This window comes from Pelophylax lessonae, assembly GCF_965119305.1.
Source record: "Pelophylax lessonae genome assembly, chromosome: 10".
In the NCBI taxonomy this organism is placed as follows: Eukaryota; Metazoa; Chordata; class Amphibia; order Anura; family Ranidae; genus Pelophylax; species Pelophylax lessonae.
In genome coordinates this window covers 155,956,344-155,982,276 of record NC_138777.1, presented here as the reverse complement: position 1 = coordinate 155,982,276, position 25,933 = coordinate 155,956,344, and the positions used below count along the sequence as shown (strand labels likewise).

The following is a 25,933-nucleotide window of genomic DNA, read 5'->3' as shown; positions in this document are numbered from 1 at the left end:
AGGGTTTAATTTATACTGAGAAATAGTGAAAGTAATAATATAGTCAGGTCCATAAATATTGGGACATTGACACAATGTTAATCTTTTTGGCTCTATACATCACAATGGATTTGAAATGAAACAGACAAGATGTGCTTTAACTGCAGACTTTAAGCTTTAATTTGAGGGTATTTACTAGGGCTGCGCATCTTCACTTACCTCACGATTCGATGCGATTACGATTATTAGGGTCGCGATTCGATACGATTCGATTCCGCGATGCATCACGATTACTGCCCCATGCCCAGCCCACTGCCCAATGGTTTTCAAAACTTTATCAAAAAAACAATCAATCAAGCAGTCACAAATAAAAGAATCCTTTTTATTTTCATTTGGTTCAAAAGACACTTTCCTGGACCCTGTCATGGCCTGCAAGCCCTGCATACTTTAGTGCACTTGCACTGCAAACATATAGGAAGGTCTGAAAATGCAAACAGCATAGCAGAGACAGACAACAACACTAGTATTTTACTAGAAGTAACAGTAAAATTAGTAAAAAACTGTAGTAGTGCAGTTTACTGCTTCATAAAAGAAAATATTAATATAAGCCAGGCCTACCACCATTTAAAGTACAACTAAAGGCAAAACTTTTTGGATTTTGGATAAAGTTTGGCCTATAGTTGTACTTTAAAGGCAAGCCAAGATAGAAGAAGCCAGCCAGCCAGCCAAGCTAAAATTCTTGTGAAAATGGTCATCATAAATTCCCACAAAACATTATATATAAATCCTTTTATGTGAATATGCATTGCAATAAATTCCAGGTGTGCCATAACCTGTCCTCTACAAAACAGAGCACTTCCTGACTAGTAGCAAACATCAAGGGTGAACCTGGCAATAGTGCACTGCTGCATAACTTCCATGTTCACCGTGATGTTTGTTTCCCTCTGCAACTGCCAGTCAACTCAAGTGATTGGCTGCTAGAGAGAAGTTACAAATATAAGCTTTAAGCTTATCAATTCACTTATGTCACTTTTATGTCACTTACTTTACAAAAAACGTTACCTGTCCTGCAGACAGTCTCTGTCTCTACCACGATTAAACCCAACTGAAGCCAAGCCAAAGCCACCATTAGAGGAAGGAAAACCCTTGACAGAGTAAATCATCAACTGAAGCTTAAACCTTGAGTAAATCTTCATGTGATCACAAAAAAACACACAACACGATTGTCTGCATCAGAATCACGAGAACTGAAGAAAGGTTTGGCATTGGCACACTGGTACAACTCAAGGCATATAGGTTAGGTCAGGTTTGTGTGTATTTGTGATCCAGTAAAGATTTAATCAAGGTTTTACGCTTCAATGTGTGATTGATTTAATCTTTCAAGGATGTCCTTTCCTGTACCGGGGCTGCCTGCCTTGCCTTCAGTTGTCTAGATACACTTTTACCTTTAGTATTTGTTTGGTTGAGGGAACCCCCTACACTTGCTATTGCTACAGAGTACAACAGACCAGCAGACAGACATGCGTTGCAATAAATTCCAGGCGTGTGTCCTCTACAAAACAGAGCACTTCATGACTAGTAGCAAATATCAAAGGTGAACCTGGCAATAGTGCACTGCTGCATAACTTCCATGTTCACCGTGATGTTTGTTTCCCCCTGCAACTGCCAGTCAACTCAAGTGAAGCGAGTTGATGGCTGCTAGAGGGGAGTTATACAAATATAAGCTTAAGCTTAGATAATTATCAATTCACTTATGTGAATGGACCATTTTTGAAAACAAGCCATTCTCCATCTCTCCAGTGCCAGAAAAGCTGTAAAAAATATAAAATGTTCCAGGTTCACTGCGATTGTGTTTGCCCCTGCCATTGCCAGTCAACTAAACAGTGTGTGTGTGTCGTGACTCGTGACAACTCAAAAGCTTATACGCAGCCTCAGCATCAACTCTTGAGTTAATGCTAGAGCTGCGTTATAAGCTCTTGAGTTGTCACGACAGTCAGTCAGTCAGTCACGTTACAGAAAGAAAACTTTACCTGCACTGCACTGAGCAGCACTCTACCATGTCGATTACATCTGTAACTGAAGCCAAGCTAGCCAACAAGCCACCATTAGAGGAAGGAAAATCCTTGAGAGAAATTGTAAACTGAAGCTTAACCTTGAGGAAATCCTATGGGGGTCACATTCACAAACTCACAAATATAGTATATTACACTAGAATCCACAATTGGTGTATTTATTTGTGATCCAATAAGATAAGATTTACTCGAGGTTAAGCTTCAAATGTACAAGTTATTTCTCTCAATGATTTTCCTTCCTATAATGCTGCACCGTGGCTGGCTTGGTGTCAGTCAGTTGTCTAGAAGAAAATACACTTTAATATTATTTATTTGTTTGAGGGTTAAATGAACCCCTGCCTACTTGCCTAGACACTTTTAGTGTGAAGCAACGGAACGGATTATGGATTGGAAATGGACACATTGGACAGGACAATCTTCAAAAACAAACCATCAGTGCTATAAAGCTATAAAACAAGACTGGTGATGTGACTGACTGGTGACTGGCGGCAGACTGAATTAGTAATTACTAATTCATTAAAAACATGAATTAGTAATTATTTCAGTGCTTAGCATTTGGGAACATGTAGGTTTTTCTGTAAGAACACTAGATGATCCACATGCTCAGGTTTAAGACTGCTTCTTTTCGCTGTTATAACATCTCCTGCAGTAGAGAAAACCCGCTCTGCAGATACACTTGTACCTGGGATACACAAGTAGTGCTTTGACAGCTGAGAGAGGAGGGGGAATATGACCTCACGCCACCATTTTAAAGGGTCCCCAGTGAGAGGCAGAGGTGGGGCTTTACAATATTTTTCCATTTCGTCTTCTGCCTTGGCATAGGGGGTCTTAGGTTCTATTGCACCATCAGTGAAAGACTGCCCTAGCAAAGTCATGAGCAGCGATGTTGTGGCCTTTTTTTTGGGAGGAGAATGGCTGTCCTCGATGGGTGTTGTTTCTTCTTCCACAGTTGCTTTTTACCTAAGCACTTCATCCACATTTGTCCTTCTATTAGATGTAATCTGTTGAACAAAAGATAATAGTATAAGAGCTGAACTGACTAAGAGTGTGATTCATTGATGAGGTGTGGGAAACTGCACGGTAATCCATACCATACAGTTCCACTTCCCACACCGCATCAGTGAATCAGGGCATGTTATTACACAACACAATGTAGCTGAGCTTCTAGCTGTCTGGCAGGAAACATGATGAAATTCTAATTACCTCCAAAGATGCAGCCTCCTCAGTCACTCCTCTGTATATCTCCGATCTCTCCTCCTCTGTGAGAATAAAAGGCAGTCCTTTAAAGCGAGGATCCAGTGCAGAGGCTGTATGAAGGATCTTCTTCTCTGCCTCACTGCTGTACCTCTTCAGGAGATCTGTTTTGATGTCATTCTTGATCTCATGGGTCATGGCTGTGTCTCCCATGGTGTCTGTCATGCTCTGGAGCAGTTGTGCATTTAGAGGGGCAATGAGAGACACTGTTGGGTTGCGCTCTTCTGACATCAGCAAGGTTGCATCCTTCATTGGCTTTAATGCACTCACAGCGTCCTCTGCATTTGACACATCTGTTTCATTGAGAGTGCAGAGATCAGACTCTCCTTTTCTGACTTCTGGAGACAGTAAGGTGGCACAAACTGCGGGTTGTTGTTCTAAGAACCTCTCGACCATGTCATATGCGCTGTTCCATCTTGTTGGCACATCAGTTATTAGCTTATGATTCTTCAGGCCCAGACATTTCTGTTTCTCTTTTAGACAGTGGCTTGCTCTAGTGCTGCGATGGAAGAATGTGGATATTCGTCGCACTTTGGTGAGAAGCCTGGAGAGCGTGGTCCCTTTCAGTGCCCGCTGACATGCAAGATTGAGTGTATGGGCAAAACATTTAACATGAGGAAATTTACCAACTTGAGCTGCAACTATTATGTTCGCCGCGTTGTCGGTCACAAGCACTACAGATTTATCAGACAGCTGCCATTCTTCCACGACATGAGACAGCTCTGCCAGATGAGCACCTGTGTGAGACTCATAAATGGCTTGCAACACATGTGACAAGACCTGCCAGTCCTTAGTAACGTAATGTGCTGTTATTGTAACATAGGACTCCGTTGTGACTGAAGTCCATGAATCACACGTTATTGCGACTCGACTGGCTTGGTTCATTGACGCAAGTACCTGTGCTTTGGTGTCGTGGTAGAGTGCAGGTATAACGTTTTCTGTAAAGTGACTGCGTGATGGGATCTTATAACGTGGCTCTAGCGTCTTCACAAGGTAGCGAAACCCGGCGTTGTCCACAACTGAGTAAGGCCGTAGGTCCTTGGCGATGAAAGCTGCCACAGGTTTGGTTAGTTTCTTCCCTTTTTCTGAGTTGGGCTGATAAGTTGACAGTATGGCATCAATTCTTGGCTGATCTTGGTCTAGCAGTCTTTCCTTGGCAGTGGTGGCGACAGGTGTTACTAACTTAAAGTGAAAACGGCTAACATGGTTTCTCAAGTTCGTAGTATTCCCTAGGTATTTAATTTTTGTGTGACAGGCTTTACATACGGCGTGTGTCTTGTCCAACTCACGCTTCACTGTGTGTTCTTAAAATCCGAAATGTGCCCAGATGTTTGCTCTTAAAACGCTAGGTGCATTTTTTATCTCTCAATCTTTTTCTCCTTCTGCCATTACCACCATACTACCACGTATGTGACGGAGACGGATGACGTAAGTTGCCAAACTCTGTCAGTGTTTTAAAAATAAAAAAAACTTGTAAACTAAGCCGCAACAAGTCAACCAAGCAACATCTTTCATAAAATATGACTGTCTGTCAGACTCCCTTATGCATGCACTGAGCCAAAACCCCCGGGGCCCCCCCTTACCCCACAGCTGCCTGTGACAGTGACACTGACAGAGACCCCCCTCCCCCCACAGCTGAGCTGACACTGCAGCCTGACACACTGACAGAGACCTGGATGTCCCACACCTTCCCCAATCCCCCATAGCACTGACAAACACTGAGAGTGAGTCCCCCCCCCCTTGCCCAGACCCCCACAGCTGACACTGACCGAGACCTGGATGTCCCACACCTTCCCCAATCCCCCACAGCACTGACAAACACTGAGAGTGAGTCCCTCCCCTTGCCCAGACCCCCACAGCTGACACTGACAGAGACCTGGATGTCCCACACCTTCCCCAATCCCCCACAGCACTGACAAACACTGAGAGTGAGTCCCCCCCCCTGGCCCAGACCCCCACAGCTGACACTGACAGAGAACTGGATGTCCCACACCTTCCCCAATCCCCCACAGCACTGACAAACACTGAGTGAGTCCCCCCCCCCCCCCTTGCCCAGACCCCCACAGCTGACACTGACAGAGACCCCCAGGCCCCCACTGACACTCGGAGAGAGCCCCCTGGCTGCCAGACTGCCACAGCAGAACATTACCCCCGGGCCCCGACCGACCGTCCCCTGTCCCAGGCCCCCCCCCATCACAGACATCCCCCAGAGATACAGACGAGACCCCCATGAATGATTACACAATTATTTGTTCGGACTACATACCTGCTGTGTGACTGTGTGGGTTGTTGTTGTGCACTGCATTGCAGAGGAGGACAGGTGCTGTGCTGCTCTCTGGGCCCTGTGGCGGGCGGCTGGCGTCACTGGCAGTGGCGTGGCGGCTGGGCCTGTCTGCTACGGTAAGGTGAGGCTGGCGGCGCTGGCTGGCTGCGATGGGGACGCACTTGGGGCTCCTGTGTGTGGAGTGTGGACTTACTTGTGGCTTGGCTGGCTGGCTGGCTTCTTGGCTGCAAGGCTGCAGGTGGGACGCCGATACACGCGGGGGATGTCTTGCTGCGCCTCGGCCCGGGTCAAAGAGACGGAAGGGGAGGGGCGGAGCCTTTTTATTAAGCTCCCGCCACTAACCCACCAATCAGCTGCCGATCTTGTAATTTTTTCTCCCTTGCGCGATAGGGCGTGGCCGCGGCTGATGACGTCATTTCCTAATCGATTATGCCGGCAACCCGCATCGATGCAGAATCGCGAAGGGTCGAATTGCGATGCATCGATCTTTCGATTATATTCCGCAGCCCTAGTATTTACATCCAAATCAGGTGAACGGTGTAGGAATTACAACAGTTTGTATATGTACCTCCCACTTTTGAAGGAACCAAAAGTAATGGGACAGATTAACAATCATAAATCAAACTTTCACTTTTTAATACTTGGTTGCAAATCCTTTGCAGTCAATTACAGCCTGAAGTCTGGAACGCATAGACATCACCAGACGCTGGGTTTCATCCCTGGTGATGCTCTGCAGGGCCTCTACTGCAACTGTCTTCAGTTCCTGCTTGTTCTTGGGGCATTTTACCTTCAGTTTTGTCTTCAGCAAAGGAAATGCATGCTCAATCGGATTCAGCTCAGGTGATTGACTTGGCCATTGCATAACATTCCACTTCTATCCCTTAAAAAACTCTTTGGTTGCTTTCGCAGTATGCTTCGGGTCATTGTCCATCTGCACTGTGAAGCGCCGTCCAATGAGTTCTGAAGCATTCTGAAGCTTCACTGATGAGGTGGTATGCTTTTGATCATAAGCGGTTCCTTTCCGTCTCCATACTCTTCTCTTCCCATCACTCTGGTACAAGAGGATCTTGGTCTCATCGGTCAATAGGATGTTGTTCCAGAACTGTGAAGGCTTTTTTAGATGATGTTTGGCAAACTCTAATCTGAGAGGAACCAATATGAGGAAAGCCATTTCGCACAATGAAATTAAATGGATACACCAGCTTAAGTGTATGGCGCCTGCAGGATTAAATGTGGAGTTAGACATTAATTGTTTTATTAATCATTTTTAATCTATCAGCTATTTATGTTTTTATAGTGTTTTATATACAGATTTATATGATTTATTTATCCGCATAGACCCAGGCATATTTATCCATTTATTTATTACTATGTATTTGTAAAAAATTTATTAATTAATTTTGGGAGTGTATCCAATAATTATAATATTTAATGATAGTAATTAATTGATAATAACTTGCTTTTAACACATTACAAATAAAATATCTTGCCCCTTAATTTAATATTAATTGCTGCATTCTTATTTAGGGTAGACCTATAATGGTGCTTCATATAAAATTTGTTTTAAAATTCCCCCACTTGCTTTTCTTCACTGGCATTAATTTAAGGCTTGTAGAAGACGGGAGTGATTAGGGGAGATATATATATATATATATATATATATATATATATATATATATATATATATATATATATTTGTTGTATTTATATATACGAAAGGATAAATAATATGGAGTCTGTATAACTTCCGGTTTTAATTTTAATGTGATTCGATTTTATTTACCTGTAATTTTATGTTTCAATTGTGGTATTTGTTATAAGAGTCATATTTATATAGTTTTGTTAAGATTATGCCAAATATGATTAAGCGTTATGTATGTAAATAATGGGTATGCTGGGAGATAGTTCATGGAACTTCCGGTGTCCCCGTGACCTAATTATACCCAATATATGTATACATGGCAATAGAGGCAATAACATAGTATTAAGATGGAGTTCACACCGTTTCCGGTGTCGCTGTGACCAATACGGAGCCAATATTAAAGCCTCTGGGTGGAGCATATAGTATTTATAAAGATGACCGTACGGATGACGCAATCGTTTTTGATAACGCTCTGATTGGAGGAGCGAAACGCGTCAAGCCGTTGCCCGTACGTTCTACGTCACATCCGGTGGTTGGAGCGTAGAACGCGGAAGCGGTGTCCACTACCAGGAAATATACACAAGGCGTCCTGTTTTCTTCTTTTTTGTAAGTGTAACTTTTATTTATTAAAAATTGCTGGGAGGTACTTCACTCTGAAGATTTTTCTTTTAAACCATGGGGGGAGCCTTCTAAAGCGCACCAAAGGATTCCAAAGCCACAACATTATTTTACCTGGAGTGTATATAATCTATATCATTCTGCGTGGAGAGCTGTGACAGGTGCATTTCCCTCATATGTTTGGTGAGTGAGGGACCAAGAGGAGAGCACTGTGTGGAGACACCTGGCACTGGTTTTGAAGAACATTTATATTTAGCACATGAGCACCTTTATAAAGGAATTATTTATGATATAAGCACGAAGCACAGAGCACTTTGTTGGAATTGGAATAGACTGTTTGCTACATATAGAATTTATGTTGGTTCAATTATTTGATCATTTAGCACTTTATGGTATATGAGGAATTGTTTAAGCACGCAAACACTTTATTATACATTGATTATGCACGTATATGAAAAATGAGATATTACTCAGTTTATTGCACTTATTTTAAAACACATGTTTTGAGCAGCGCTGGCACATACAGTATATATTTTTAAGATTATCTAGAGGTACACTCCTTTTGTTTAGCTGCAGCTCTAAATTAATTATTTAATTATTTATTATTTATTTATCTAGTTATTCACCGTAGGTGCAGGTACCCACACCACACAAACTCTAATCGGGCCTTCCTGTTTTTGAGGCTCACCAATGGTTTACTTCTTGTGAACCCTCTGTATTCACTCTGTTGAAGTCTTCTCTTGATTGTTGACTTTGACACACATACACCTACCTCCTGGAGAGTGTTCTTGATCTGACCAACTGTTGTGAAGGGTGTTTTCTTCACCAGGGAAAGAATTCTTCGGTCATCCACCACAGTTGTTTTCCGTGGTCTTCCGGGTCTTTTGGTGTTGCTGAGCTCACCTGTGCGTTCTTTCTTTTTAAGGATGTTCCAAATACAGTGGAACCTTGGTTTGCGAGTATAATTGGTTCCAGCAGCTTGCTTGTAATCCAAAACACTCGTATATCAAAGCAAGTTTTCCCATAGGAAAGCATTGAAACTCAGATGATTCGTTCCACAAGCATTTAATGGTATAAATAAAGATATGCTGTATTATATATAAAGTACATTCCTGTGCAGTAAAAGTATGCCATCTCCTCTGTTAAATAACATCATGTGTCCCTGTGTCTGCACTGCACACAACAAATGCCGATTTATACTTTATTAGAGAGTCTGTGGCACTGTGATTCCTCAGCCCTGCTCTTCTGCTCTCCTCCCCTCCTCCTCAGATGACGTCAGGAGGAATTATCGGCCCCTCCCGCCGGGGAGAGCAGAGAGGACGGAAACCAGAGAGAGACAGAGGGACAGGAATTGTACAAAGTAAGTGCAGGGAAACACTCTGAAAAGTACATATTGGCATCTTCACATATAGTAGAAGCACTGGGACACATAATATGTGACAGAGGGCATTAACAATGGGGATGGCATGGTTATAGTGTAATAAAACTGCTCGTATACCAAGACAGATTTTTTTAACATATGTTGCTCGTCTTTTAAAATGCTCGTAAACAAAGGTACTCGTAAACCAAGGTTCCACTGTAGTTGATTTGGCCACACCTAATGTTTTTGCTATCTTTCTGATGGGTTTGTTTTGTTTTTTCAGCCTAGTGATGGCTTGCTTCACTGATAGTGACAGCTCTTTGGATCTCATATTGAGAGTTGACAGCAACAGATTCCAAATGAAAATAGCACACTTGAAATGAACTCTGGAAATAACACACACCTGGTCATGGAACAGCTGAGCAGCCAATTGTCCCATTACTTTTGGTCCCTTAAAAAGTGGGAGGCACATATACAAACTGTTGTAATTCCTACACCGTTCACCTGATTTGGATGTAAATACCCTCAAATTAAAGCTAAAAGTCTGCAGTTAAAGTACATCTTGTTTGTTTCATTTCAAATCCATTGTGGTGGTGTATAGAGCCAAAAAAATATTAGAATTGTTGATGGATATTTATGGACCTGACTGTACATTACTTATATAATATATACAAATATTAATAAACCCAGATACTGTATAGGTTATATGAACATTTTAACTAGGAGTCCGACATGAAACTATATGAATGGTTGAAGGGAGATATAAACCTTTTAAAGTAGTATTAAAAGCTGAGACTTTTTTTTTTTTTTCATGGATCTGATTATTTTAAATATATAATGCACAATACTGGTACTTACTGACATGTATGGATGGTGTACTGAGCTGTATGTTTGCTTCACTGTATTTCCTGATATGTAAACAAATAATGCATTCTGTATGCAGGACAACTAATCGGCTGACCAACTAATCGTTTATGAAAATAGTTGACAACTATTTTCATAATCGATTAGTTGTGGATTAATCGATTAGTTGTTTCAGCCCTAGAGTGTTCTTTATTGGCCAGAATTTTAACTTAATTTGGCCATTGAAATAAACGCTTAAAGAGGTTGTAAAACCTCTCTTGGAAGTTGTACCTATAGGTAAGCCTTTAATTACTTTTAATGCAGCTGATTACATCATCGGCGCATGCGTTCTGAAGGAACGGCCACCCGTGCCGTTCCTTCAGAGCCCTGTGCCGTGAACGGCAGCTCCCAATCGCATGCGCAGGATTGATGTAATCGCGCCTACTGCCAATCAGATTGCTGGAGGATGCAAACCAGGAAGCAGGACGGCCAAACATGTCGGCCGTCCTGTTGCTGTGCGGGCGGCATTGCAGGGGCTTTGTTCTAAGGTATTTCATAATGAGCTAGTATGTGATGCATACTAGCTCATTATGCCTTTTTCTTATAGGTTTTTCTTTTTCTCATTTTTTTGTGCAGGGTTTACTTCCTCTTTAAGTGCTACATGCCTAGAGTTTAGGCACATTTATGGGCATTTGAGCGTTTTTCAAAGTTCATTGTTTTTTGTTGGCAGAAGAACTTCTCTTGAATGCAGTTTTAGGGCGTTCAGACAACAGCTCATAAATTCCCCCCTGATAAACTGCTAAAAATGTCCATGTGATAACATAGAGGGGAGTTTAGGGGCTGTTTAAAAAAGAAAAAAATGCCCAAACTTACAAATACTTGAGTTTAACAGCAGCGGTGTGCATGAGTCCTAACATAGTAGTTTTTGTTTATTTTAATAAATGTTTGTTTCTCTCTAGTTTTTCTCCAGACCCATTTAGCTCGAGTGTTTTGCCTGGGTTAAAAGTGTCTCTGGATTTATCTGCAGAATTCTTGATTCTCACTGATGTTCAGCGAAAGGTATGTATTTATTTTTTCATTACAATAAATCATGATGTAACCTTTCTGGAATAGATTGTGGTTTTCATTCATTTATGTGTACAGGTTTTATATGTGATGGAGTTACAGCAGAACCAGGATGATGGAAGGGCTGCTTTCACTTCAATTTCTGAATTTTTGTTGACTCATCCGGTTTTGAGTTTTGGAATCCAGGATGTATGTCGTCATATAAGACATTCAGAAGTTATCCCATCAGAGGCAGAAAATGATAACACTGGTGCAGGTGGGTAAAATGTAAATTACTTGACTATTCCTTTTTAATGATCCTTGCAAGTCCAGCATTTTCTCTCCAAAAAGGTAGTCCAATGTATCTGGTGCTCTTATGCCATCAGTGAGATCCAGCTGATTTTAAGGTATAGCTTTCAGTTTGGTCACGGCCCATTCAGAAGCGTGTAGCTTGTCGGTCAGCACCTGATCACACCTTGCCCTGCTCACAGCTTTTCTGGATGGTTGAAATCCTCCAATCTGTAAATTCTAGTTACTGTGGTCTACAAAGAACTCAGATTAGTATAAATTTTAAGTTTTTATCACAGGTGTAATGTTCATGGGATAGCATTACCAACTGTATAGCTCGACAGGTTTTTAAAGGAACTTAAATAGCCCCTCACTATACTAGTATGAAGCACAGAGGAATCCTTTTAGAACAGAATGTATTTTCATATTTCATTTAATCACAAATCATGCAGTCAGTTAAAGGGATGCCGCAGAGGCTGAACAAAGAAATTGGCGATTTAGAAGATCTTCGTCCGTTGGAGGGTTCAGTACATACTAGTGATCGACCGATATCGTCTTTTCGTTGCCGATACCGATATTTTGGCCATCGCATATTTGTATCGGCCGATGTTGGCTGATATTATTTTTGAACATTTAAAATTTAGCAAAATAAACACAAATTTCGACACAAATCTGTTACTGAACGTATCAAACTTTATTTATTAACAATTTTAACATTAAGGGCTCGTTCTTCACACCTTAACTGCATGAGAACTGATAGGAAAATTTCAATTGCAGGGACGTTTAGTTTCACATCATTCTGATTGTGCATTAATGCATAATAAACTGCTGCAGTAGTGCACTCAATCACTGCAATCATTTTAAATCACTACTGCAGTGCAGTCAGTTCAAAACTGCTAGAAAAAAAGCTAGGCAACACAACAGCTACACAGTGGATTGGACTGGAGTCAGTGGACTACCTCTGCAGTAGGGCACTCACTGCAACTACTGCAGTCAATGCTAAACTGCTAGAAAAAAAGCTAGACAACAGCAAGACAGTGAAAAGAAAAAACAAACGGAGCGCCTCTAAGTGCAGTAAGTTTAATCCGAGGAGCACACAGAATATGTAAACTCACATGGGGTTCATGGTATCAGGCTCAAAATGGTGCCTGGAGATGGTAATAAGATCCAATGTCCAGTGCCTGGGAATGACGAGATGACTGAAGCCGGTAAGGTTAAATCGGATGACAAACAAGCCGGCTGTGGTCTTCGGGGATCAGCTCGTTTCCTAGTGTCAAACTGGAACGCAGCGTCTCGCTGCATGACGTCACCGGGACCAGAAGGATAACACAACGCGTTTTAGAGCATGCGCCATGCTCTCATTTCAGTGTGACACATGAAAAAAGAGCACGCATGCCCGCTGAGAGCTTGGCGCATGCTCTGAATTGCGTTGTTAGCCTTCTGGTCCCGGTGACGTCACGCGGCGAGACGCTGCGTTCCAGTTTGACACGCGGAAACGAGCCGATCCCGGAAAACCACAGCCGGCTTGTCTTCCGATTCAACCTTTCCGGCTTCAGTCATCTCGTCATTCCCGGAAATTGGACCTTATTATCATCTCCCGGCACCATTTTGAGCCTGATACCATTAGCCCCATGTGAGTTTACATATTCTGTGTGCTCCTCGGATTAAACTTACTGCACTTAGAGGCGCTCCGTTTGTTTTTTTTCTTTTCATCCTCTCCACAGAGCCTGATTTCCCTATGTTATGGAGCCAGCCCTTTGTTACAGACTGTTTATTCTATGATGGACTCTCATATCTCTTATGGTATGTCTTGCACATAGACGCACTGTTGTTACCTCATTTACTGTAGGTATTAGTGCTTGGCCCTTTATACACACTGGTCATACTGACCCCACTGTATTAGCCCAGAGCGCCAGCTTGTTTATTGTTTTAACAGCAAGACAGTTGATTGGAGTTGGACTGGAGTCAGTGGACTACTGCTGCAGTAGTGCACTCACTGAAATGATTTACTGCAGTCAGTGCAAAACTGCTAGAAAAAAAAGCTAGGCAACAGCTACACAGTGGATTTGAGTGGACACACTACTCTTTTCAATACTCCCAGTTAAGTAGAACAAAATGATACTGCAGAAAGCAGCACATTTCAGCATGTCCATGGTCACCTGTTAAAGGGCTTCTGTTTTGTTCATATAATGCTGCCACTTCATAAACATGCTCAGGAGGACAGAGGAGCAGAGAGAGGTATCTTCTAGCATGGGAAGCAAGTCTTTTGTAGCATGCCTCATTTTCCTTCCACCACTGAAGAGGATCACTTCTGTCAATTTCTGGTTCCTTCAAATGATTAAGTTCATCATCCAGGCTCATTATTGCAGATTCAGAAGAAATTGAATCCTCCGCATGAGGCCCCAATAAAACACTGAAAATGTCTTGATCAATTCGACCATCATGAAGAAGATTTTCTTCTTTTCGTTGACGTATTTGTGGACATTTTTCTGTTTTTGCAGCATGTTGCTCTTTCATATTATCGAAAAAGTGATCTGGACTTTTCGGCAGGAACCTCCTGCACCTCCTGTTGAATATCTTCTGTCAGCCATTGTTTTGCCTTTGCCAATACATCATCAGAAGAGAAAGCATTGTTCTTGTATTGAGGATTCAAAAGACTTGCAAGCACAACATTTTTAATCTGTTCATGCTTCTCAAAACATATATCAATCAAAGCTCTTTGGCTTGACAGATCACCATTTGAAAGTTGGAGGGTGTTGTGTGCCATGACACTGAGGTATGACATCTCATCAAGCCTCATTCCTTTCCGCAGGTTTGCTCCACTGTCTCAAAGTAGCACAAGCATCACTCTGTCTTTGTTGATTCCCCAGTCTTCAAGCATGCCTAGAAACATTTCTCTGCTGTACTCGGTGTGGGATCCTTGCATCAGTTTAGTATCCAACACCAATTGCCTTTATGTCCATCCGCTGTCAATGAAGTGGCATGTAAGAATCATTAGTGACTCGCCTGACTCTGTTGTGAATGAGAGTGAGTTGCCAGCATTCTATGGTTGCAGCATAGCTTTTACTTTGTCAACGACCTTTTGGTGAATCTTTCCCAGCATTTCTGTTCGATAATACTTCTCACTCTTCAGTGTGTAGCTTGGCTCAAGTATGGACATCAACCGCTTAAATCCTGAATCAGACACTATTGTAAATGGCTGGTTATCAGTGACAATCATCTCTGTGATTACTCTGTCCAGCAGTTGGGATCTTCCATCTGAATCTAGACTGTGACACCTGTTTTTTTTCTGAAACATATCTGTTATTGTTGCCTGGGATAGTGGAGAAGGTATTTCAAAATCACATTGATATTCATTTTGTTTTTTCTGTGCTGCATGATATAATTCAATATGATGAACTCTTAGTTGGGCCCAAAGATTTGACCTATTTTTGTTTTTTGCAGTGTCTGATCCCATGCTTATGTTGTTTGTACATGTGTTGCACACTGCTGCTTTTCCTGGAGAAGGTTGAGACGAGAAATAGTCCCAGACCACACTTTTACTTTTTCTCTCCTCATCCATCTCCATTTCAATTTGAAACACACAAAAAATATTTAAAAAATGGCTTGCTGAAGTTGATGGTACCCTGTTGTGGGTTGGTTGCTGACGCCTGGCAGTGTGGGTGGTTTTCTTGCTGTCACCCTGTTGTGGGTCGGTGGCTGACGCCTGGCAGTGTGGGTGGCTTGCTTGCTTGCACCCTGTTGTGGGGTGGCTAGCTGCTGTCACCATGTTGTGGGTTGGTGGCTGACGCCTGGCATTGTGGGTTGCTTGCTGGTACCCTGTTGGGGGTTGGTGGCTGACGCCTGGCAGTGTTGTTGGCTTGCTTGCTGGCACCCCGTTGTGGGGTGGCTGGCTGCTGTCACCCTGTTGTGGGTCGGGTGCTGACGCCTGGCAGTGTGGGTGGCTTGCTTGCTGGCACCCTGTTGTGGGTGGCTGGCTTGCTGGAACACTGTGGTGGCCGGGTGGCTGGCTTGGTGTCACCCTGTTGTGGGTGACTGGCTTGCTGGAACACTGTGGTGAGTGGCTGGCTTGGTGTCACCCTGTAGTGGGTGGCTGGCTTGCTGCAATACTGTGGTGGGTGGCTGGCTTGGTGTCACCCTGTTGTGGGTGGATGGCTTGCTGGAACACTGTGGTGGGTGGCTGGCTTAGTGTCACCCTGTTGTGGGTGGCTTGCTTGCTGGAACAGTGTGGTGGGTGGCTGGCTTGGTGTCACCCTGTTGTGGGTGGCTGGCTTGGTGTCACCATGTTGTAGGTGGCTGGCTTGGTGTCACCATGTTGTGGGTGGCTGGCTTGGTGTCACCATGTTGTGGGTGGCTGGCTTGGTGTCACCCTGTTGTGGGTGGCTGGCTTGGTGTCACCCTGTTGTGGGTGGCTGGCTTGGTGTCACCCTGTTGTGGGTGGCTGGCTTGGTGTCACCCTGTTGTGGGTGGCTGGCTTGGTGTCACCCTGTTGTGGGTGGCTGGCTTGGTGTCACCCTGTTGTGGGTGGCTGGCTTGGTGTCACCCTGTTGTGGGTGGCTGGCTTGGTGTCACCCTGTTGTGGGTGGCTTGCTTGCAGGAACACTGTGGTGGCCGGCTGGCTTGGTGTCACCCTGTTGTGGTTGGCTGGCTTGGTGTCACCCTGTTGTGGGTGGCTGGCTTGGTGTCACCCTGTTGTGGGTGGCTGGCTTGGTGTCACCCTGTTGTGGGTGGCTGGCTTGGTGTCACCCTGTTGTGAGTGGCTGGCTTGGTGTCACCCTGTTGTGGGTGGCTGGCTTGCTGGAACAGTGTGGTGGGTGGCTGTATTGGTGTCACCCTGTTGTGGGTGGCTGGCTGGCTTGGTGTCACCTTGTTGTGGGTGGCTGGCTTGCAGGAACACTGTGGTGGGTGGCTGGCTTGCAGGAAAACTGTGGTGCTCGGGTGGCTGGCTTTGGTTCACTCTGTTGTGGGTGGCTGGCTTGCAGGAACTCTGTGGGGAGTGGCTGGCTCGGTGTCACCCTGTTGTGGGTGGTTGGCTTGGTGTCACTCTGTGGTGGGTGGCTTGCTTGCAGGAACACTGTGGTGGGTGGCTGGCTTGGTGTCACCCTGTTTTGGGTGGCTGGCTTGGTGTCACCCTGTGGTGGGTGGCTTGCTTGCAGGAACACTGGTGGGTGGCTGGCTTGGTGTCACCCTGTTGTGGGTGGCTGGCTTGGTGTCACCCTGTTGTGGGTGGGGAGTGAAAGGGTTAACTGAGGGGGCAATCAAGGGGTTAAATGTGCCTAACTATGTGTACTAGTTTCAGTGTAGTGCTTTTTCTTACTAGCCGATGCTTCTCCTCTCACGCTGGAACCTAAAAGGGCTCCAGGAGAGGAGATTGCATCATTTATTGCCCCTCTGTTTACATTACACATGCACAGGATGTTCTGTGAGTTGCCAGAACCAATCAGGCCTTAAATCATTGGCCTGGACTTGTAGAGTGATCGGTTCTGGAACAAATCCGATCACTGCTGGATCAGCCTATGCGCGGGCTCAAGCAATATACAGTTATGGCGATTCGTGCAGCCGTGGCACCTTGCCGCAGTAAATTTGCGGCAGGTGGCTGACAAGTGGTTAATATGACAATTTTGTGTAAAAAAAAAAAAAAAAAAAAGTTTCTTCATTTTTCCCAAGAATTGTTCGAAAAAATTACTATTTCAAAAAATACACCATGCCTCTTACTAAATACCTTTGATGTTCTGCTTTCCAAAAAGGGGTCATTTGGGACTATTTCTACTGTCCTGTCCTGACATTTCAGGGCCTTATGAAATGAGATAGAACATTAGTACATTAGGTGTGATCAATGTTTAATTATTGGCACTATAGCTTGTAAACTCCATAACTTTCACACAGGCTGAATGATATCCACTAATTTGGGTTATATTTACCAAAGATTTCTAGTAGTATATGTTTTGTCCCAAATTTATAAACAAAAATGACTTATTTGCAAAATTTTTAAATGGAAACTAAAAAAAAGTATTTTTTTTTTCACTTCTACTGCAAAAAAATAAAAAACCGAGTGGTGATTAAAAACCATAAAAAGAACGTTTTAGAAGTGTGAATAAAATTATAAAAATTTTGTTTGGGTACATTGTTACATGACATGTCATTCGAGTGTCATTCAAATTGTGAGAGCACTTAAAGCTGAAAATTGGTCTGGGCAGGAAGGGGGCGAAAGTGCACTGTAGTGAAGTTGTTAAACACTGGCATTCACAGATTAACAGTTTATTCTTGGATCAATTCAGGGGAAGGAAATGGACCAGTAAATGTTAAAGGTCGCATCACTGGCCTGGCTGATGGAAAACATGGCTTTCATATCCACTTATATGGAGATAACACTAATGGCTGTGTAAGTTCTGGTCCACACTTCAACCCCTACGGCAAGACCCATGGTGGTCTAGATGATGAAGTGAGGCATGTTGGAGACCTCGGAAATGTAACCACAAGTGATGGTGTTGCAGAATTTTAAATGGATGATAAACAAATTTCTTTGCAAGGGGAAAACTCTATTATTGGACGCACAGTGGTGGTCCATGAGAAGGAAGATGACTTTGGAAAAGGTGAAGACAATGAGAGCCTGGTAACTGGCAATGCTGGTGGGCGTTTGGCCTGTGGAGTCATTGGAATTTGCCAGTAAAATGGATTTGTGACCTCATTAATTCAGTTTAACCACCGCATATTACACTTCTTCTGTTGTGTCTGCAGTATGGTTCTGTCGTCCAGTACCAGTAAATCAATCTCAAGTGCTGTTAGCAACTGTTTCATTGCATTTTTTTTTTTTATAAAAATGCCAGTAACATTAAACTTTGTGTGATCACTTGTCTCACCTAGAAAAAAAAACAGTTGGCTTCCGTTCACACTGGTGCAACTTGTTATGCAATTTGACAGTTCCAAATCACCTGACAAGCCGCACCCTATTGTCGACCAATGAAATTGTTCAAATCGGTGGCCTCCGACTTTGCGTGTCGCACGGATTTGAAAATGGGTTCCTGAACACTCTTTTGGGATTTTAAGTGCAACTTGCATCAACATCTGTACATTAAGTCATATAGATGTTGGGCAAGTTGCACCTGGAATTGCTCTCACCTGCGGCTTTGAAGTGGTGCTACTTCAAGTAAAGTAGCATGATTTCAAAGTCTCATTCAGTGTGAACAGGATCTTATTGTCCCAGCATGCTGGGAATGCTAACTGCCACATATGCTTATGCACTCAACCCAACTATCAAACTTTCAAATGGCTGGTGTCATAACTAACAACATATGCAGCACCATGTCAGTTGCAAATCAAACAGAAGCCAGGAAGGCTGTTTCCATTAGCTAAAAAGGTTAGGAGGGTTTAGTTCCCCTTTAACCTCTCTGGCGGTATGATTATTTCAGATTTTAGGTGCTGAAAGTGGTACCATTATTTTAGGACGAGCAGCCCAAACCAATATTTACATATGATTTTTTTTTACTGTGCATTCTTCTTTATAATGTCTCGGGTATGATAATGTTTGAAACACAAAATCATAAATTATAATATAATATGTTTCCGTAACCATTTTTTCAATAACCTCATCGGTCAAAAAGAATTGGAGGTATGCCAAGGGGTTGTCATCCTCCACATCCACTTTGATACCAGGTGCTCCAGTAAACGGGAATCTTGGGGGCGCTATGTGCTCCGTACCGCAGTTAATCGAGCACCAAGTCCGCACATCGCTGGGCACAGTCGCATTATCATCGCTGAAATCCTTTTCTTTGTCCGATGAACTTCCCCACGAATCGCTATCACTCAATTCTGTAAGCGATTCTGTATCGCTGTTGCTGTTTTCCAGCAGATCATAAACCGCTTTTGAGGCGCCTTTTTGATGCCATGGTTGTTCTGCAGTTTCCAGACTCAAAGCACAGTAAAACTGCAGGCAAGGGCACTGGAGAAAGCAGGACAAACTAAGGTCAATTTACTTTATATAGTTACATAGTTTGTGAGGTTGAAAAAAGACATCAGTCCATCCAGTTCAACCTATGATGTGTGTGTGTGTTTGATGTTAACCGTACATTGTATACCCCTTTATGTTGTGGTCTTTAAGGTGCCCATCTAATAGTTTTTTTGAAGCGATTAATGCTCCCTACTGATTCTACTGCTTGTGGAAGAGAATTTCTCACCCTTACTGCTCTGACAGTAAAGAACCCCTTACGTATTTTAAATTTAAAACGTTTTTTCCTGTAGTTTTAGTGAGTGGCCACGTGTCCTATTGTATTCCCTTTCTCTGAAAAGTTTGTTCCTTATGCTAGGGTCATCACCAGTACAGTATTTGTACATTGATATCATATTCCCCCCTCAAGCGTTTCTTCTCCAGAGAGAATAAGTTCAGTGCTGGTAGTCTTCCCTCATAGTTGATGTCCTCCATTCCCCTAATTATTTTTGTTGCCCTTCTCTGGACCCTCTCCAGCTCCAGCACATCCTTCCTGAGGATTTTATTTAGTAATGTAATCCAATAGGATTACAATGTATCAGTGTGTTTGTGTTTTTTACTTTTTTGAATTTGCCGCCGGTTCCACCCCCATGCTCGCAGGGAACGTAAGCCAGGGCACACAGCATCAGGCGGAAGATCTGGCCGCCGTACACTGCCGTAATACATCGTGGGATCCCAGGGACAAGGTAAGTAAACTCTTCCAGGATCCAGTGATCCTCCCTGGCAGTATCCCCGAGTGTGGCTCAGGGTTACCGCTAATGGTATTGAAATTCCACCCCGAGCCACACTCGGAATACCGCCAGGGAGGTTAAGAAACACAGAAAAGAAAATCCCAATTGGACTTTGAAGGCAGAATGAAAGTATACAAGTGTTAAAATATTTGCATTTAGTGCACATATAAAATGTCAAACTTACAAGTTGTAATAATAAAAACTATTGACCGTTTAGGATATACAGGTGTACCATGAGATCAGTCAGAGGAGCCATATGTGTAAAGGGATGTGAGTGTCTAGCCCCAAACTAGGTTCACACTGACACATCTATTCCAACATGTTTCGGAACTTAAAATTCCTTCTTCAAGGGGAAAACTAGGAGCACAGTACTTTCGTATGGGTACAATTCAAAGTGAATGCCTCACTGTAAAACGTATGACCCCATAAAGGAAGGCCATATGTGTAGAAGCCAGACAGTGCTGGAGATTTAGGAGAGCAAGAATATGCTCAAGTTCTGCTATGCTGTGCACCCACAAGGATCAACAGAGGTAAGAGCCCATCAAATGCTCCATTGTGAGCTGTTCACAGCCCTATCCAGAGTGAGGCCTGCACAAGTAAAGAGAGGGTTCTCCTAAATTTCCAGCACTGTCTGTCTTCTACACATACAAAGAAGGAATTTAAAGTTCCGAAACATGTTTGGATAGATGCATATATGTGAAATAAATGCAAATATTTTAACACTTCTATACTCTCATTCTGCCCTAAAAGTCCCATTGGGGTTTTTTCTTTTCTGTGTTTCATATTGATTGGGATGTGGCAGATAGTCCTTTGGAAAAATACAACATTGAGCTCTTTATTCTGTTTTTCATTTTAGTTCCCCTTTAATTGCCTTCCATTCCAGTGCCAAAGCCTCAATGGCCTGTGGAAGTTTTGGGGTTTGATTCTTTTATTGTTGGTATTAGGATTTAAGTCAACATGTATAAAATCTGAGGTATTATAAACAGCCTGCACCTAGGATCCCTGGTGCTTTCCAGGAATTACTGATTTGAATACATGCACAGGCACTACCTGGTATCACAAGGTACCTGCACTTTGTTCTTAAGAATCTTGATTTGAACCTGTTAGGCCCCTCTCATTCAGGCGGCTCCGCTGATCTCCTCGGAGCAGACAGATGACAGGTCTGAGTCCACTCACTGTGCAGAGTGGAGACGGACACAGTCCTGCTCTCCGTTATGGGGGAAGCATGTGAAAAATGGACCGCCTGTCCACTTTTATCAGATCCGCCAGAGAGATGGAAAATGGGACCATCATCTGTCTGGATTTGGCGGGCAGGATCGGATAGTGGCAGGTGCCAGCAGACATATCACCGCTGACATCTGCCGCTCCATAAGGGTAAATAGGAGGGAGTTTAAAAATGTGTCATCTTTTTAATAATTTGTTACTTTGTTGTATTTGTAGAAGAGGCAATGGATTCTGATGAAGGGGATGATGCCACAGCTGTACTTATAAAGCTATTTTGTGTCCATACAAAGTAAGTACCTAGCACATATCAAATCAAATTTGTGTTTTTCAGTTGTGTGATATATTGAGCTCCAACATATTACTATTTTGTTTTAGGGCTTTGCAAGATGTACAGATCAGGTTTAAACCACAGCAGAACCCAGAGTCTGCTGTACTTGTAAAAGGCACACATGAAGATTTTGGTATGTACTAATATGTATTTATGTAAACTTATATGTATGTGTGCATTTTTGTGTCATTTTATATGCAATCATAGGCTGTGATGCTTGAAATTACTCAGTCCTAATGATTGTTCCTTTTGGGTACTGACCACGACCTTTGAATGGTTTGTGTTCAAGTATTGCTAAGAGCTAAAGAGTACAAGAAGGTAAAAAGTTTAAAGCTAGGAAAAAGGTGTGTGTGTGTGAGAGGGATAACTCACTAAAAAGGTACAGGGAAAAAATGTCTTTGCTTAGCAAATCTTTGCTAGATAGTAAAGGAAACCAAATTTGAAACTTCTAAAATCAAACTCTTAGTACACGATTTGTATGCACATTTTTAAATTGTCTAAAGTGTTTTTGTACCCAGATCAAGCACACAAGAAAATTTATGGTGCATGTCACGAACAAGCAGAAACGCACTTTAAAATAATCCAGTGCCAAAGAAACTCCGTTTCTCTTACGTCCTCCGACAGTCGCCGCCTCTTCATATTCGTCACAATGGGGTATTAGACTTTGCTCCGAAGGAGTAGCTAGGCAACAGAATATGTTAACATTAAAGCTTTTAACATATCCCACCCTCAAGGGGTGGTCCCCTCAGTCAATACCCTCCTACTTCCTGCAACCATATCTCAGTTTCAATGTCTAGCTTGTCAGGAGTAGCTGGTTCTCTCTGCTTTCTTCTTTTTTGATTTTTTGTTTGAGTTTTTTCTCTCTCTTTACTTAGCTGTTCTTTTTGTCAGCATTAGTTAGTTCTTCTGACGAAGAGGATCATGCGGGCTGGGTCTCGGGCTGATCCCCCTGGTAGCAGGTCGTGAATCAGTGGCTTCCCAGCCTGCCATCGAGCGTTCAGCCAGGTAACGCTCCTGGCACAGTGAACGACCCATCTCTGTTCGGTGCAGGGATGATTGGTGAGGTGGCTACCTCACTGGACGCTGTGCGGTTTCTTAACCCCAATTTTGTGCGTCTTGTATGCGACTCTCCCTGCCTCATGTGCAGCGGCTTGTTCGCCTGTGCGGGTCCCCCACACCATTGAGAGGTAAGTGTATCTATGTGGGGACCTGTCTGTCGGGGGGGGGGGTGTCAGTCTGGGACTGTGTAACCTGCCTCTGTTCACACTGTTTGTCTCCCTATCACTCTGCTGCATGCTGCGGGCTGCAAGGGGGGGGGGGGGGGAACTGTGTGACACTGTCTGTGTCAGCCTTGTTCAGTGTGAGAAGCTGTGTGGCATGTTTTGTGGCATGTTGGGGCATGATACAGCGATCGCTGCGGCGATCTGCCATGTTTTTTTATATGGATGGTGTTATATGCATAACTGTACTGTAGGAGCGGCGGTTTCGGCGCCAAACGGCGCCATTTTGCCTGCACTCGCTCCGGCCGCATGTTCTCCATGCAGGCGGCCATTTTCTTGTAGCCTCCCATAGGCTTTAATAGAGCGCCCTGGTTTCATCACTTCCTCTTCTCATGGGTACACCGATCGAGGCAGCAGCAGCGGCAAGGGTCTCCTCAGGTTTTATCCTTCTGTTCTTGCTATATCCATTGCCTGTGTTCAGTTTATTGTTCCCTGTGGGGGGTCTCATTGTGCTTGTGTGTGGTGCGGTGGGCTGCGCTCGCCGCGTTTGTAAAGGGGCAGTTAACCCTTTATTCTCCAGCATATCATATTGGGGCAATGGATTCTCAGGAGGGCAAATTTCCTGCCACCTTGGTGAAAAGCCAGGGGACCGCTGTTTCCCCCCCAGGGGGGGATTTGGCCACTATTGTGGCTGGCCTTGCTGCTCAGGTGCAGGTGCTGGTGGCTGCTCAATCTACTAAAAGACCCAGAGTTTCTATTTCCTCTGATTCTGAGGGTGAAGGTGATGGGGCTGTTATGGCGGGGGTCTCCTTATCAGGGTCCCGCTCCTCCCTGGATCTCGTGGGGTCTGAGGTGGAGGCTGAGGTTGAGGGGGTTGATAATTCTCCCCCTGGCTCGCCTGAAGAGCTTGCAATCATGGATGAATTGATTGCTTCCATAAAACAAACGCGTTTGCAGGATGAAGTGTGTCCCCCCGCTGCCTTGGCGGCTTATGGGACGCAGAGAAAACGCAGGACGCCGCAGGTTTTTCCCTGCAATGATGATTTTCAGCGCGCTGTTAAGGAACAATGGCACAATTTACGCAAACCTTTTGCTGTGCCAAGTAGGTTCAAGCTGCGTTATCCTTTTTCGCCTTCCACTGATGAACGGTGGTGTGTGCCACCCCCGGTGGATCACGCAATTGCGGTTTTGAACAAATCCACTGCGATTCCTACAGAGGATTCCCCGGTGTTCCGTGATGCCACGGATAGAAGACTGGAGTCTCTTGCCCGTCATACTTATTCTGTTACGGGTTCGATGCTTAAAGCTCTGTTTGCCTCTCTTATGGCGGCCCAGGCTGTCGCAAGTTGGGCGCAGATGCTTAGGCGCGTCCTAGCGGCCGATTCGGCCTCGCCGGCGACCCTGGATATGGTGGATCAAATCCAACAGGGTGTCATGTATCTGTGTAATGCGGACTTGGACTTAGTCCCGTTGGCTGCACGTGTACACAGCGTGGCGGTGTTGTCTCGCCACCTGGTTTGGTTGAAGTGTTGGTCGGTGGACCAATCGTCGCGTAAGACCTTAGCCAATCTGCCTTATGATGGGTCTCGCCTTTTTGGGGAGTCCTTGGATGCGTTGATTAAGGGGATCACCGGAGGTAAAAGCACTCTCTTGCCCCATTTCCCCAAGGCTAAGGGGGCTTCTGGGAAGAAACATGCTAATTTTCGGCCTCCTCAGGGGTCCTTTCGTGCCTTTCGGTCGCACTACAAGGGCAAACCGTTCAAGGGACAGGGCTCTCAAAAGAAGCCCTGGTCTGGTAAACAGAAGTCCGGTCAGTCCGGACCCGCTGCCCATAACATTGCGGCCTGAAGGGGCGCCCTCACCCAGTTTTGGGGTGGGGGGACGCTTGCTCGGTTTTCTTCAACCCTGGTTGGCCCGCGTGCAGGACCGGTGGGTTCAGGAGATCGTTCGATCTGGTTACAAGATCGAGTTTCTCTCTCGGCCGGAGAGCAGATTTTTTCCCTCAAATCTTCAACTGTCTCCAGAGCGTTTACGGGACCTGCACCTGGCGGTGCGAGACCTGAGGGCTCAGGGAGTGGTGGTTCCGGTGCCTCATCGGGACAGATTTCGGGGGTTTTATTCCAATCTGTTCACCGTGCCCAGGAAGGAGGGCAAGGTTCGTCCAATTCTGGACTTGAAGGCTCTAAACCGCTCTGTGCGGGTTCGCAAGTTCCGCATGGAATCCCTGCGGTCGGTGGTGGCTGCCCTGGTTCTGGGGGAATTCATGGCCTCCATCGATTTGAAGGATGCGTATCTTCACATCCCGATTTTCGAGGGTCACCAGAGGTGCCTTCGATTCGCCATTGCGGAGGATCATTACCAGTTCGTGGCGTTGCCTTTTGGTCTCGCCTCGGCTCCACTGGTTTTCACCAAGGTGCTTGCACCGGTTCTGGCATTGCTGAGGGCCCAGGGCATCTCTGTCCTGGGGTATCTGGACGACATTCTGGTTCGGTCTGCGACCAGCCAGGGTCTGGAAAAGGACCTGTCTGTCACGATGCAAACTCTGCAGGAGTTTGGTTGGACGATAAATTTTCCAAAGTCGACGCTGAGTCCGTCGGTTCGTCTTCCCTACCTGGGAATGATCCTGGACTCGGTTCAGGCAAAGGTCTTCCTGCCGGAAGACAAACTCAGGACTCTTCAGGAGGAAGTCAGGTCCCTCAGGGACGTTCCGCACTCGTCTCTGCGGACGTGCATGAGATGTCTGGGATCGATGGTCTCGGCCTTCGAGGCGATTCCCTTCGCCCAGTTTCACACGCGGGGTCTCCAATCGGAGATCCTGTCCAGGTGGGACGGGCGACCTCAATCTCTGGATCTTTAAATTCTCGTTGGGCCATCGCATCAGAAGGGACCTTCTGTGGTGGCTCCAGTCCCCGATGGTGTCGGGGGGCAAGTCTTTTCGTCCTTTCTCGTGGACGGTGATCACTACGGATGCCAGCCTGTCGGGCTGGGGTGGTCTGAGCGTTCTGGCCGCCCAGGGAACTTGGTCGGAGGGGGAGTCCTCCCTTCCGATCAACATTCTGGAA

General features: G+C 44.6%; 1 protein-coding gene across 2 annotated transcripts in view; it reads left to right on the top strand.

The window, feature by feature from the left end:
• EDC4 (enhancer of mRNA decapping 4) overlaps positions 1 to 25,933 on the top strand; it is a 629,569-nt gene that overhangs the window by 186,127 nt on the left and 417,509 nt on the right. Inside the window, exons 11-14 of one of the 2 annotated variants that reach the window (XM_082271180.1) lie at positions 11,012 to 11,111; positions 11,196 to 11,373; positions 21,543 to 21,612; positions 21,699 to 21,784. In XM_082271180.1, the coding sequence (XP_082127306.1) occupies positions 11,012 to 11,111; positions 11,196 to 11,373; positions 21,543 to 21,612; positions 21,699 to 21,784 (434 nt within the window). Of the gene's footprint in view, positions 1 to 11,011; positions 11,112 to 11,195; positions 11,374 to 21,539; positions 21,613 to 21,698; positions 21,785 to 25,933 lie in introns of both variants that reach the window. The other variant, XM_082271179.1, reaches the window with a different exon arrangement.